The sequence below is a fragment of the Rhipicephalus sanguineus genome, chromosome 6, assembly GCF_013339695.2.
Source record: "Rhipicephalus sanguineus isolate Rsan-2018 chromosome 6, BIME_Rsan_1.4, whole genome shotgun sequence".
NCBI lineage: Eukaryota > Metazoa > Arthropoda > Arachnida > Ixodida > Ixodidae > Rhipicephalus > Rhipicephalus sanguineus.
Genome location: NC_051181.1, coordinates 143,197,760 through 143,210,763, shown reverse-complemented (window position 1 = coordinate 143,210,763; position 13,004 = coordinate 143,197,760). Strand labels below are relative to the sequence as shown.

At 48.8% G+C, this 13,004-nt stretch overlaps 1 protein-coding gene across 1 annotated transcript in view; it reads left to right on the top strand.

The window, feature by feature from the left end:
* The window catches only part of LOC119396604 (SEC14-like protein 4), a 44,482-nt gene extending 36,356 nt beyond the window's left edge, over positions 1-8,126 (top strand). Inside the window, exons 9-12 of the mRNA XM_037663888.1 lie at positions 318-404; positions 1,117-1,223; positions 1,633-1,912; positions 7,971-8,126. Of these exons, the coding sequence (XP_037519816.1) occupies positions 318-404; positions 1,117-1,223; positions 1,633-1,912; positions 7,971-8,062 (566 nt within the window). The 3' untranslated portion in view covers positions 8,063-8,126. The remainder of the gene's footprint in view (positions 1-317; positions 405-1,116; positions 1,224-1,632; positions 1,913-7,970) is intronic.
* The last annotated feature ends 4,878 nt before the right edge of the window (positions 8,127-13,004 follow it).

The following is a 13,004-nucleotide window of genomic DNA, read 5'->3' as shown; positions in this document are numbered from 1 at the left end:
GTTAACATCACTAACAATTCAACATAATATTTGCTTGCTAGACATGTGTTTACGAGAATCACAAAACAGTCTTATTATTCTATTTCATTGCCTTCTTTTCCCTTCCTAGATAAAGGGTAGCTAACTGGGTACCTCCTCTGGTTAATCTGCTTCCAACGCACCCCACCCTTATTGAAAGTCTTTCCAATCATTATCACAATTGCTATTCGAACAGAACGTGAGCTAGCTTCGTGTGTAACGTTCCCTGTGAAAGTGCGCCAAAATGCTGCGAAAAGCTACTTTTTGATGGAGCTATACCTGCTGACTTATATTTGCAGCCCCAAGCTTCTATTCCATGCTGTGGAAATTTATGCGAACGCTGTTGTCCGAGAGAACAGCCAGCAAGTTCGAAGTCTACGGCAAAGGTAAGTGCACACTCGAATAGGCCTGTTTGGTGGTCATACAATGCACGGCGTATGCGCTCCCACACGTATTGCAGCGTCACCGTATTGTCAAGCACACAGAGACGTCGTTAGTGCTCCCATAGGCGTACGCGGGGAATGCAGGGGGGCTGCCGCCCCTTAGTAACCTAAGAGGGGGGGGGGGGGTTGCAATTTCTGTCGCATTCATTGACTTAATAGAGAGGGGTGGCGCTGGAATGAACCTTCGCCCCCCCCCCCCCCTGGAGGGGAACCCTGCGCACGCCTATGAGTGCTCCCGAAACTATATTGAACTGAGTGTGCAAGTACGCAAATAAATCGTACTCAGTTCACTGAAGCGTGCAATAACCTCGTATTCAAGTGGAAGTGGTATTATGTTTCTGCCAGGACAAGGGATATTTAGGGGGAGAGAAGTCTGTGTTGTAGTGATGTTGCACTCTGAATCAAGTCTGTTTTCGCTAGGGTTCCTAGTATGTATACTCTGTGTGACGGGTTTTGGACTCTACAGCATCAAAAAAGGGGTGCTCGAGTGGCAGTCCTTGCAAAACTATTACCACCATACAGCAACGCTCCTTCTCCTCCTCCAGGGGCTTTCCCCGAATAAATAATAACTTCAGTTGTCTGACTCCTACGGGACGCAACTACGGTCCCACCTGCATTGGTAACGTAACGACAACGAATCTATTCCTTGTGACAGATGGTTGGAAAGAGCGTCTTCTGGAGATCGCTGATGCGGACTCCCTCCCAGCCTGCTGGGGTGGGGACATGGTGGGACCCGACGGCGACCCGCGATGCAGGCACAAGGTTGGTTACGGTAGCGAAGTATTTGTGCCGTCAACGATACTGCGCAATTAGTGCTGGCAGCACCGACAAATAATCATTCGGTTGTCAATAAGATTATTATATACGATTATTGCGATTATTATACGTCTATACAAATTAAAATACGAGAAAGAAATACAGAAAGACTTCTACCACATAAACTACCACACGAACACAAGCGCCGCTTGTGGACTTGCGGCGCTAGTGTTCATGTGGCAGAAGTCTTTTCGTCTTTCCGTTTTCTTAATAACATATCCGTACCAACTCGCTCAACTGTTAGACCTGCTTATTATCCATTCAACAGCCTATATACTTTAAGTTAATGATGAACAAGTGGTATGCACGTGCGAGCGAACAAGCCAGCATATAACGCTTTTGAACTTTCCCGTAGGTGAATTACGGAGGTCGGTTCGAAGAGGCTGAGTCGTGCTCCGTTTTCGACGAGAAGGACGCCCGGCAGCAGACGATCGGTCGCCGGGAACGCTGGGAGCTTCCGATCAATGTGCTTGTTCCGGGTGCACTAATCAACTGGCGCTTCCAGACGAGCGCCGGTGACGTGGCCTTCGGCCTGCGCATGCTCAGCGGAAGATCCCTGGTTCCCGTACAACGCCTTAGAGCTTGCAGCCACACCCCGCAGGAGGGAAGTTGGCACTGTGATGCACCTGGAACATGTAAGTACCCGAGTCTATAGAGTTTCCTACAATATTCACTAGGAGGAACTCTGGCACGGCGACCCGTCAGCCACTATCGGAATGATGGATAGTACATGGATTTGCCTAATCTTCATGTCTGTGGCTTTATTTATTGTTGTGTTTTGGCTTCTGTTTCGGATAGAAGAATGGGTCACTGTGAACTTCGTTAGCCTATTTGAATTGGTGAGCCGAAAAAAGTCAAGGTGGCGAACTGGAACTGCTGAACGTTTGCTGCATGAACTTCGTCTTGCGACAAAGCGGCTGTAGGCCACACGGTGCTAAATGAAGCCGAAAAAACGAATCTTAGACAAATCCATGAACTACCCACCATTCCCATGCTGGCTGAAGCGCCATGCGGTGCAGCTCCCATGGACACTAGCGCCAGATTTCCCTCTAGTGTTTTGTTAGGAAACTCTATGCCTGAGTCAACCTATTTGCTTGTTTTCTACTACTATCTGAGGTTTAACGTACCAAAACCACGATATGATTATGAGAGACGCTCGCTTGTTTTCTAAAACGCCTGAACGCAGTTAACACTTCATGCATGCTACAAAGGCCATGTTAACTCCTATACCGTGTCGTGATTTTACATGTTTAACACGTGATAATACCTGCTATTGTCAACCGCACACGTCGTTTGCGTTGTTTTCGCGAGCTCATTCAAGCTATCGATGCGCACATATCGTGCATGCAGCGTCATGAAAATGAGGTGCTTCAAAATGCTTCGGATAAAAACCCTACATAGTGTCCTGTCCGTCAAGTAGTCACGTTAACTTATACAGCCCCGTTGACACCGGGAACTTCTCTGTCGCACGAGCATGGCGCGATTGCATCGGCGACAAAGCTGTCGTGTTCATATTGCAGCTCTCGGACGAGTGACGATATGCTCGTTGCGCCCGCCAACTCTCCCGATACGCGCTCTGTCATGGTCGGAGAAGAAAGGAGACGCACGAACGCGCGCGCGTGGCCTCTCCCCTCTTGTCCAGTCGTGGTTGTATGTTCCACTGTCATACTGGAACGCCGTAATTCATATCAGTGCTACTGTTTTGCATCACGGCCATTGCCACGCTGGCAGCCTTCCACTTCCACGCCGTCCGCGGCTCTACACACGTTCACCTCCGGTCTTTCGTAAGCTCGCATTCTGATTGGCTTGCGACAGGCGATGCCTTCCACCCGGCGACCAAAATCGGTCTCTGACTGATCAGCGCGACGAGGGATTTTTCTGGCCGCGCGATTTGTCGAGAAACCGGGAGTTCTCCCGTGTGAACGGGGCTTAACGGATGTAATCTTGCGCGGCAGAAGCGTATAATTTCCCCAGGCGTCACGTCATGTGATCGCGTAGCGAATGAGTCCTACAACGCTGCCCACCCTTTACACATAGGGATCAGCCATTATTAATCGTCATCATCATCATCATCAGCAGCAGCAGCAGCAGTAGCCACAGCCACAACATAAACGAAGTGTGCAGCTGCGTAGGTACGCGTATTGCCTTTCAGACGCGTAGTTTGTTATCCGCTGCTTCCCAAAACGGTGAAATATAGAATAGCGGGTACTTCGCAACTATAGTACTTGCAGTAGGTGTCTATAGGATAGTTTGCAAACGGCAAATGTCACGCGCACAGAGATTCCCTTCCTCAAGGCACGGTTGAGGTGCACTCCGAAAAGCGAATCATGCCAACCGAAAGAGAAGACGATGCGAACGGGGCCAGAGACGCTACCGCGTTTCACTCTTGAATGTAAAGCCTAAGCTTCGTCCAATTTTAAATGCGAAGCATTTATTGGCCAGCCAAAGGCGCTTTCACCGTTTCTATCTCTCTAGCCACCTACGGCTACGCACTATTGCAATCGTCTCCTTAAATTGGTATGTACTAAAACTTACATAGGAGGACGCAGTGTATGACGAGCGCGATTAACAGGTCACGACTTGAATAACGTGACATGCCTGTCACGCACGCCATAAAAACATTTCCCTCAATCACGCGCGGCACTACCCGTATACCACTTTCCATGCAATGTGGGTTAGCGCTGTACGCGATTCACGGTCTACGTCAGTTCAGAAACGGCGAGAAATTACTATGGAAATCTTAAAGCAACAGCGTTATGGATCAGGTACCACAGAAAATCACGCGTCGGCGGCGTTGTCGGTGAGAGAAAAATCCGGATTGACGCAAAAAATAAAAATCGCGGTTCGAGCTGGGATCGAACCCACGCATTGTGCGTGGCAGTGAAGTGTTTTACCCAGAGCCACACTGGTGCTTCAAACTGCTTCGGAAAAAGACCCTCTGCACAGGGGCGTAGCCAGAAATTTTTTTCGGGGGGAGGGGGGGGGGGTTCAATCATACTTTATGTATGTTCGTGCGTGCGTTTGTATGTGCGCGTGTATATATACGCAAGCAAAACTGAAAAATCTGGGGGGGGGTCGAACCCCCCTCCCCCCCCTGGCTACGCCCCTGCCTCTGCAGACCTCATGTTAGGGAGGGCAACGACAAATGTGGTTGCAGTGTTTGCCATCCTGTTTTATAACAATGTAAGAAACATTGCGTATGCATACTCCTATTAGTCAGTAAGCTGTAGTCAAGCATTGCTCGACCCCGGAGGTATAAGCCAGCGACCGCTACTTGCGATATGCACATCATCGCACCTTAGCGTGCCCTTAGTTAAAATAAAACTGATGTTTGGGACCTAACGTGAGTGCCGACGTCACGTCGTACCATAAGCTAAGTGTAGTAGACGTGCCTGGTAAGAACACAATGCCCAGAGAACAACTCATTGCGCACTCAAGACGCTCATTGCAAGTATGCCACCGACTGCCGGCAGAAGATCGGCTGCATTCGTGATGAACGGGTCTAGAGAGAGATATATATAGTAACCTTTAATGAAAATCCCGGAGAGGTTAGCCTGGTTTGTTGCCTGGCTTGCTACTCCAGGTGTCGGGTGATGACTATGTTATATACAATCATCATATATACACACAAATAGTATACGTACAGTCACAAACGACACTGAAGGCTTGTGCCAATTCACTCAGGATTGCACAGAATTGGCCGGCTTATGCAAAATCTAAAACCTCCGCAGAAAACAGAGGAAAATACTTGAGCTTACCCGTCGTCTTTGGGAACCCCAAAAAGACTTCGCAGAACTGGAAGCCCCGGTGCCAGAACACCCTAAAGCCGCACAAGACATGTGACGCCCCGATTGAACCATCTTCAACTAACGCCTGGATGATTTCCTGCGTCTTCTGTTCCTTGCACTCCTCGCAAAGCCTCCTTGTCTTATCTTTCCCATCTTCATATACATGGCACAGCAATCGAAGCAGATGACCGAGCACGACGCGGACTTGTGATATCGCTAAGCGAGCGGCAAGGTTGAGCGGAGGCAAGCTCGACGGACGCATGAAGTCAGCCGTCACCCGGTTACCTGCGCTGCGACCGATTTAAAGACCCCCCTCACCAATTCGCGTTCAAAGACGTGGGAGTGGTTTCCTCCTCGCCTTCGCTACCCTTCCTACAGGCCATACCTCCCCCTCGCCACTTATTTCTTAAAAGCACGTGTACCATGTCAGCACTAAGCGTTGAGCCTACCAAAATTTCGCGCTTGTCGGCTACACGCTGTTATCTCCGTTTGCACAATCGGAAACACAGATAGGGAAGTGAAATCAGTTGATCGCGCACGATGTGGGCACCATGCATACGTTAGGAGCCGCCACAGTCGCGCGCTGCCTCCAGCGCCAAAGCGGCCACAGCAGCAGATTTGGCGGGATAAGGGAGCAGACGACGCAGGCGGCGCCAAGCCACTGCGCCGTGCTTTAGTGCTTCGCTTGGGGCGTTTTCTTTCGCGTTAGCTTCCAAAAGACGTCAAATTGTTAGCAGCTGTCAGAGAACGTAGCGTTAGCGCGTGTGCTTCTTTTCGCCAGACGTCGTGTATCCTCAGGCTAACGCGGCAACATGAAATGCATGAGCTGGGGGAAGACAACAGAGGTGACGAGCATGTTGAGCGAAACTGCGCACGTGTAACGCGGGCCGCCTCGCTCACTAAACAATCACAGCTTATCACCCTCGGGCTAACGCGGCAGCGAACTCAGCGGCAGCTAGAAACTGGCGTTGCCAGCAATTTCACTGTCACGGCCACTGAATGAAAAAAAAACGCTTTCCATCTGGGTGAACCTGTAGCGCTCAGGAAATATCGATGGATTGTATGCTAGGCGCGCCTCTCCGTTTGACTTGGCATTTCCTACAAAGTGCCTGCTGCAATTCTGCTGTACGGCCCGGGTGTTCAATTACACCCATCGTTGCTGTAGTGCAATGTAGCATCCATAAATTTTAACTCGCAAAGAAAAAAAAATCCATGTATTCACAAAACTCACTTTTGTCGTCGAACGAGTGCGATCCGCCGTTCTTGCCGATTCAGTTCATATTCTCTAAATGGAAACCGGTAAAAAACGCGTGCCCGGAGAATTCCTGTAGTTGTTATTGCACACAACAACGCAGCAATTATTCCCGGAGTTCGGCATTCGTACGAACAGCGCAACCGACAGAAAACGAACTTCTCGCGAAAATACCTCGCGCCGTCAGAGCGATAGCGTGGAGCGAGCAGGGGTGCAACCGCGGAGCGATGTTTTATGCTATTTATTCTTATCGTCCACCACCTGCGGCTGACTGATCACGTTGATAACGCAGACAGACCGTCGCTCTGGTCACTGGCCAAGCGCGAAAAGCACGAGAAGTATAGCCATCGTAAAAGGCATCGTTCCTCGCTTTCACCCCATTGCGAGCGCGTGAGAGCATCCCGCCAAATCTGCGCTTCTTGCCGCTAGGGACGCCTTCGCTCGGGCAGCGGAGTTACGTCTGCACGGAGCCTATATAGTCATGCCAGGCGAAGAAGAACGGATGGGCGGCGACATGGCAAAGCCGTGCAGGAGGCAATTCACATCTGATATTTCGCGTACATGGACCACTCGAGAGTATGTACTATATAGACGTCACGGGAATCACTGTTCTGCGCCACGAAGTGCGCCAGTAAGACGAGAAACGCCGGGAGAGATTATTGCGCTTGTTTTCGGTATTTTCAGAGGCTGGTGAGGGGCCCTTTGAGAACCACACAAAGACCAGTCAGCAAATAACTACAAAAAAGAACAATTGCTTGCCGTTCACTCGAATTTATTTATCTCCGAAAGCTTTCAAATGACAAGAGTGCGCTTTAAAAAGGTATAGGTCTCAGCTTGTTGGCAAGGCTTCATGGATTCGAAACAGCGCGAAAAATACGAGGACACAGAAGGAAACAAACCGACCAGGGTTGTTCTGGTTCCCGTGTTTATGAGGACGTATACAAAAAGAACAAAATTTTATTTGCAGAAGACACTGTGGCTTCTAAAACAAGGCAACGCCGCGTGGTCGCGCCCCTATTCCAAGGAGCCACTGGCACGCACATTTAGCTCTTTATTTAAACAAAAAAAAACACCATCAATTGAGAGTCATAAACTTTAGCTTAGTCAAATAAATGTTCAACTGAAGGGCGTGCATGACGTGAACGTTTCAACGGAACTGGAGCTATGTATATCTTGATCAGTCGCTTGTTGCTGTCACTCTTTTACATACAGAAACGCTCGTAGTTGTTTTCTTTATTTCAAGCTGTACACATTACGTTTTATGGGCGCTTTTCAGACCAGCAATGTGTGATGTATTGCCTAGTCCTTGGGTTTTTTCGCGTACACTCATACACTTGGCGCAGTAGATACCACGTAGACATTTTAAGATTACCTTCGAGCGCAGTTGTTTGGCACGTATGCTTTTTTTAGAAAATTAATGCGTCATGTTCAATACAGGCTAAGGCGTTTTTTTAACGCGAGCAATTTGGCGCAACTTTGGCGCGAGGACGGAATCAACTGTTGTAAACGGTAACCTTGTACATCAGCGGTCTACAGCGATACGCCGAATGCTGCAGCACAAAATCTCTCTAACAAAATTATAACACGTACAGCTCAAATAGCGCGCTTAATCCACAGTTCATTGATATTATTTCCCTCTTATATTCCTCGCAGACGTCCTCGAGTTCGACAACACTTACAGCTGGCTGAACGGCAAGACTTTGGCTTACGTAGTGAACGTCATACCACCGGAGGAGATATCCTGATGGGACATAACAAAAAACATTGCACGTGCGACTTTGTATGAATAAAGAACATTGTCAGAACGGCCCCGTGTGTTGCCTCGATTTTTTCATAATTTCAATATACAGGAAGAATTGACCTTATTCGGCCTCTCACTGCATAATACGAAAAAAATCACGCTTCATTTTACTGAAAACGCTGACTTGCTATGCGAAGACCACCCCTGAAGCTCCTTGCAGTGACACCCTACGAGCCCTTGTTCCACATTTAAATTTGAACTCTATCGCGGTATTGATAAGCATAACGCGCGACTGAGCCGCTATGGCGTCCTCACGTCATAACGTCGTATTGACTATTGCATGTTTGTCATGGATGCATGCACTTTTTGAACAACTTACACAACACTAGCCGTCATTTGGCCAACTATAGTGTTGGTTATGTGGGAGTATACACGGTACATGTCATGACTCAACAGTATGCACGTAATGTCACATCATTATGTTGTACTGTGGTATCCTTGCTAAGGAAACGAGCACACTACATTTTTTCAATGGTGCCAGTCATGCAATTTGGTACATGACGCACATGACATTTGTTGGACCTCTAAGCCTTCCAACTGCGGCGCGGTTAACATCGAGCCAAAAACACGTCTTGCAAGATGAAACGCTTTAATGGAACTAGAAAAAAAAAGAAAAGAAGAGGGCGAGCCAGCGCTGCCACGTGAGCACGCGTCAGCTCGTGAGGAGCATCCATAATGATGATGTTTGGTCATCTGTAGACGAATGACGAAGACAAGGAAGTCACAACAGTCTCCCGCGCCGACAGATGACGTTAGTTGGCTTCCAACGGGTAAAGTAGCTGTACGGGCCGCTTCACAACAGAGCCGTCGGGCAAGCATAAAGAGCAGGTCCTGACAATGCTGTCGCGTCCGCTGATCAGTTCCTCTATGCGGGCCAAACTCCACAGTTGCCTTGGAAGCTGTTTATCCCCGAGTAGAACTACGTTGCCTTTCTTCAAAGAGTCATTTCTTTTGGCTTGATTGGATGTAAAGTTCCTGAGTTAATTAAGGTACTCTTTAACCAACGAGACCAAAATGCTTGCAAATCATCTTCTCGCTTGCTCCAAAGTTTCTTCAGTGGATCGTTGGTAGACTCGGTGTTGATTTTCAGTTCGTAATGTGGTAGCGTTGTCAGTCTCCTTCCAACGAGAAAATCTGCTGCAGATGGGGGGTACGGTTCATCTACGTCGTTGAACACGTAAGTCAAAGGTCGAGAATTCACCACGGCCTCCACTTCTGTTAGTAGAGTAACTAGCTCTGTCCGACTGACAAGCCGTCGCCCAAGCATCTTCTTCAAGCAGGTTTTTACAGAACGAACGAGTCTCTCGTAGAACCCGCCCCACCAAGGAGCGCTCGGGCAAATGAATTTCCATTGGATCTTCGAGGAGGAAAAGAAGGCGAGTACGTCGGGGTGTCTTATCGTTCGCCAAAGCTTCTGTAGGTCCTTGGACGCTTTGACGAATGTTCGCGCGTTGTCGCTGTAGATAGTGTGACAGAGGCCCCGCCGTGATACGAATCTCCGCAGGGCGCAAAGAAAATTCACTGTGGTCAAGTCTTCAACCAGTTCCAAGTGAACAGCTCTTGTCACCGCGCACGTAAAAAGAGCGATGTAGGAGCGCTCGTGGGGATGCCCTTTGATGTGTAGTGGCCCCACAAAGTCAACTCCACTCACGAGGAACGGAGGGGCTTGAGTAGCACGATCCTGAGGCATACAAGGTGAAGACTGCTCAACAGGTTTACTCTGTAGGCGTTGGCAGATGACACACCGTCTTATCGTTTTCTTCACAGACTGTCGTGCTTGAAGAATCCAAAATCGTTCTCGAACTTGAGTCAGAGTGTCTCGAACTCCCCCGTGGAAGACCTTTGCGTGAGCATGATTGATCATCAGCTTACTGAGGTGTGAGTCTTTTGGTAGGAGGATGGGATGGCGAGAACTGTACGAGTCGTCAGCCCTGGAAGCTTTTCCTTGTATCCGAAGAAGCCCGTTTTCGTCTATGAACAGTCTAAAATGTCCAAGTGGACTTTGTAAAGGGAGTGGTTTCTTGCTCGCGACACAGTCTGCTTCTTTACCAAAGTGAGATCTCTGTTCCTCTCGAAGCAAATAGCACTCCGCTTGCTTAATTTCCTCAGCAGACAGCTCCTCAGACTTATCATTTTCCTTCTTCAACCTTTTGGCATAGCGGAAGACCCATGCCGTTACTCTTAAAAGTTTGGTGAGGCTGCTGAATCGTTCAATTTCAATCAGCGATGGCAGCAATGGTCTCGTATTAACAGCATGAGTACTGACCCTTAGTTCTGTCTCAGCTGCCTCGAGCTTTCCGTTTTCGATGTCAATCCTTCCCCCGTACACGGGCCAGCACGTATCAGACATTGCAAGCCATCTAGGTCCAAACCACCACAACTGCGACTGGCTCAGTTTGAGTGCAGACAAGCCTCGAGTGAGCAAATCGGCGGGGTTTTCTTTTCCAGGACAAAATCGCCATCTGGTATACTCAGTCAAAGTTCTGATTTCTTGCGTCCGGTTCCGCACAAACTCCTTCCAGGTAACGGGATCCTTGTTAATCCAGCAAAGTGCAATCTGGGAATCGGACCAAAAAGTTGCTTCACCAATACCAAGGTCGCAATTCTTCACGACGTAGGCGTACATTCGGGCTGCAAGCAATGCTGCCATCAATTCCAGCCTCGCTAGAGTGACCGTCTTTAACGGCGCAACTCTGGTCTTTGCCATCAGTAGCATAGTCCGGACGGTGCCACTGTAGTCGGCCGTACGAAGGTAGGCTGCAGCTCCGTATGCCGACTCGCTTGCATCAGAAAAGATGTGGAGTGCTGCCTTTTGGTACGGGCCTTCTCCGCCGGCTGCTAGGAACCTTGGAATACTGAGGTCACTAAGCATGGTTACCCCCTTGCTCCATTTCAGCCAGACAGCAGACAATTTGGGTGGCAATGTCTCATCCCAGTCGAGGTTTTCCTTCCAGAGATCTTGTAAGAAGATTTTCGCCCGTACTAAGAAAGGTGAAAGAAACCCCAAAGGGTCGTAGATCCTTGCAACAGCCTGAAGCACAAAGCGTTTTGTAATCCGATGATCCTGTATGAACTGGAGGATATCCTGGGGCTTGAACGAAAAGGTATCCGTCTTCTTGTTCCAATGAAGTCCCAGTACTTTCAGAGGTACAGAAGGTGAGCAAAGAGATTTTTCCTGTGAAGTGATTTCTTGTTCGAAGGCGGCAGATACTAGAGGATCGTTGCTGGCCCACTTGCGAATGTTCATGGAAGCTTGCCTGAAGATCTCAATTATTTCTTTGTGCATCTGGATAGCTTCTTCAGCGGTGTCGGCTCCAATCAGAAGATCGTCCATATATATGGAGCTTTGCAATCGTCGAGCTGTCACAGGATAGAGGGTTTCTACGGACCTGAAGTGGTGTTTCAATGTAGCAGTCAGTAAGAAAGGACTTGAAGTAGCTCCGAAGGGCACTCTAGTCCTTCTCCAAACTTCTATTTCCGGCATTGGGCTGTTCACTTGTGGGGAAGTTTTGAACCACAAAAAGCGGAGCGCATCTCTGTCTGGTTCTCTCAGGCCAATCTGTAGGAACGCCTTCTCGACATCGGTATTCATCGCTACCTTGTAGCGTCGGAAACGAAGCAGTAGGGTCACTACGTCAGGATTTAGATTTGGGCCAGCTTCCAGGTTATCATTCAAGGACTTTGAACCAGATTCGTGAGAGGATGCGTCGAATACGATGCGTACCTTCGTAGTAGATCGGTCCTCTCGTATTACAGCTCGATGTGGCATATAATACAGGGGTCCAAGTGGATGCTCTTCTGTTTCCGGTACTCTTTCAGCAGATCCTTCATCGAGGTACAGTCTAATAGTCTCATCGTATCTTTTCAAGAGCTCGCTGTCCTTGTTAAGTTTCTTCATCAAACTATGCAGACGTTTGGTTGCAACTGCATAGTTCTCTGCCAAGTCGACCCTTTCCTTCCACGGTAGCGCGACTTCGTACCGATTGTCTTTCTTCTTGATGTTGTTCTCGAAGTTTTCCAGCACTGAATCGGCGACCTTCGTTTCTTCGTGTTCGGCCTTGATCACGATACTTTCAAGATCCCAAAACCGAGTCAGAAGTTTCGAGATGTCTTGCTCTGTCACCGTGGCTCGAAGGACTACGACACTGGCACTCTGTATTACGTTGGTTGTAGCAGACAACGGCCCTTGAACAGTCCATCCCAGTCTTGTCTCGACAGCTTTCAGCTTTTCGTGCACAGGCTTCACGGTACCAGTTACTAGATCCCAATAATAGTCTGAACCAATGAGGACCACAATCTGTTTGTCTTCAACTCCTTGCAGAGAGAGAGAGAGCTTGCGTATCCAAGCGCATCTTGTTCATTTCTCTCAAAACGTTTTCTTCTGGTACCGGAATGCATTCACTGCATATTGTGTCCACTACCAGCGCACCCATTGAAATCGGAATTTCCTCTTTCGCAGGGAGAATCGATACTCGCACCCTCTGCATGGTTTTCCGCGCGTTTTCACCACCGAACACGCCTACGGTCAATGTCTCCTCTTCTATTACTTAGCAGCCAAGTCTTTGGGAAGCTTTCGCCGTAATGAAGCTCCGCTGACTTCCGCCATCGAAAAGGACTCGGTAGCGACCAGATGCTTTGGTTCCTGATATGGTGGCCGTCAGAGTCTGCAGCATTACGACTGAGCTTGGCTGCTTGGAGATTAGATTTACCGATGCAGATAGCACCTTCTCCTTGTCGCTTCTGATCTCTTCCGATGCGCAAACGGATGTTGCGTGCCTTCTCGCACACTTTCCACATTTCAGCCGGCTTCTGCAATCTTTCGCCAAATGGCCCTGCTTTAGACAACGGAAGCATCTTCCGGCTTTGGTAAGCATCTCCTTTTTTTA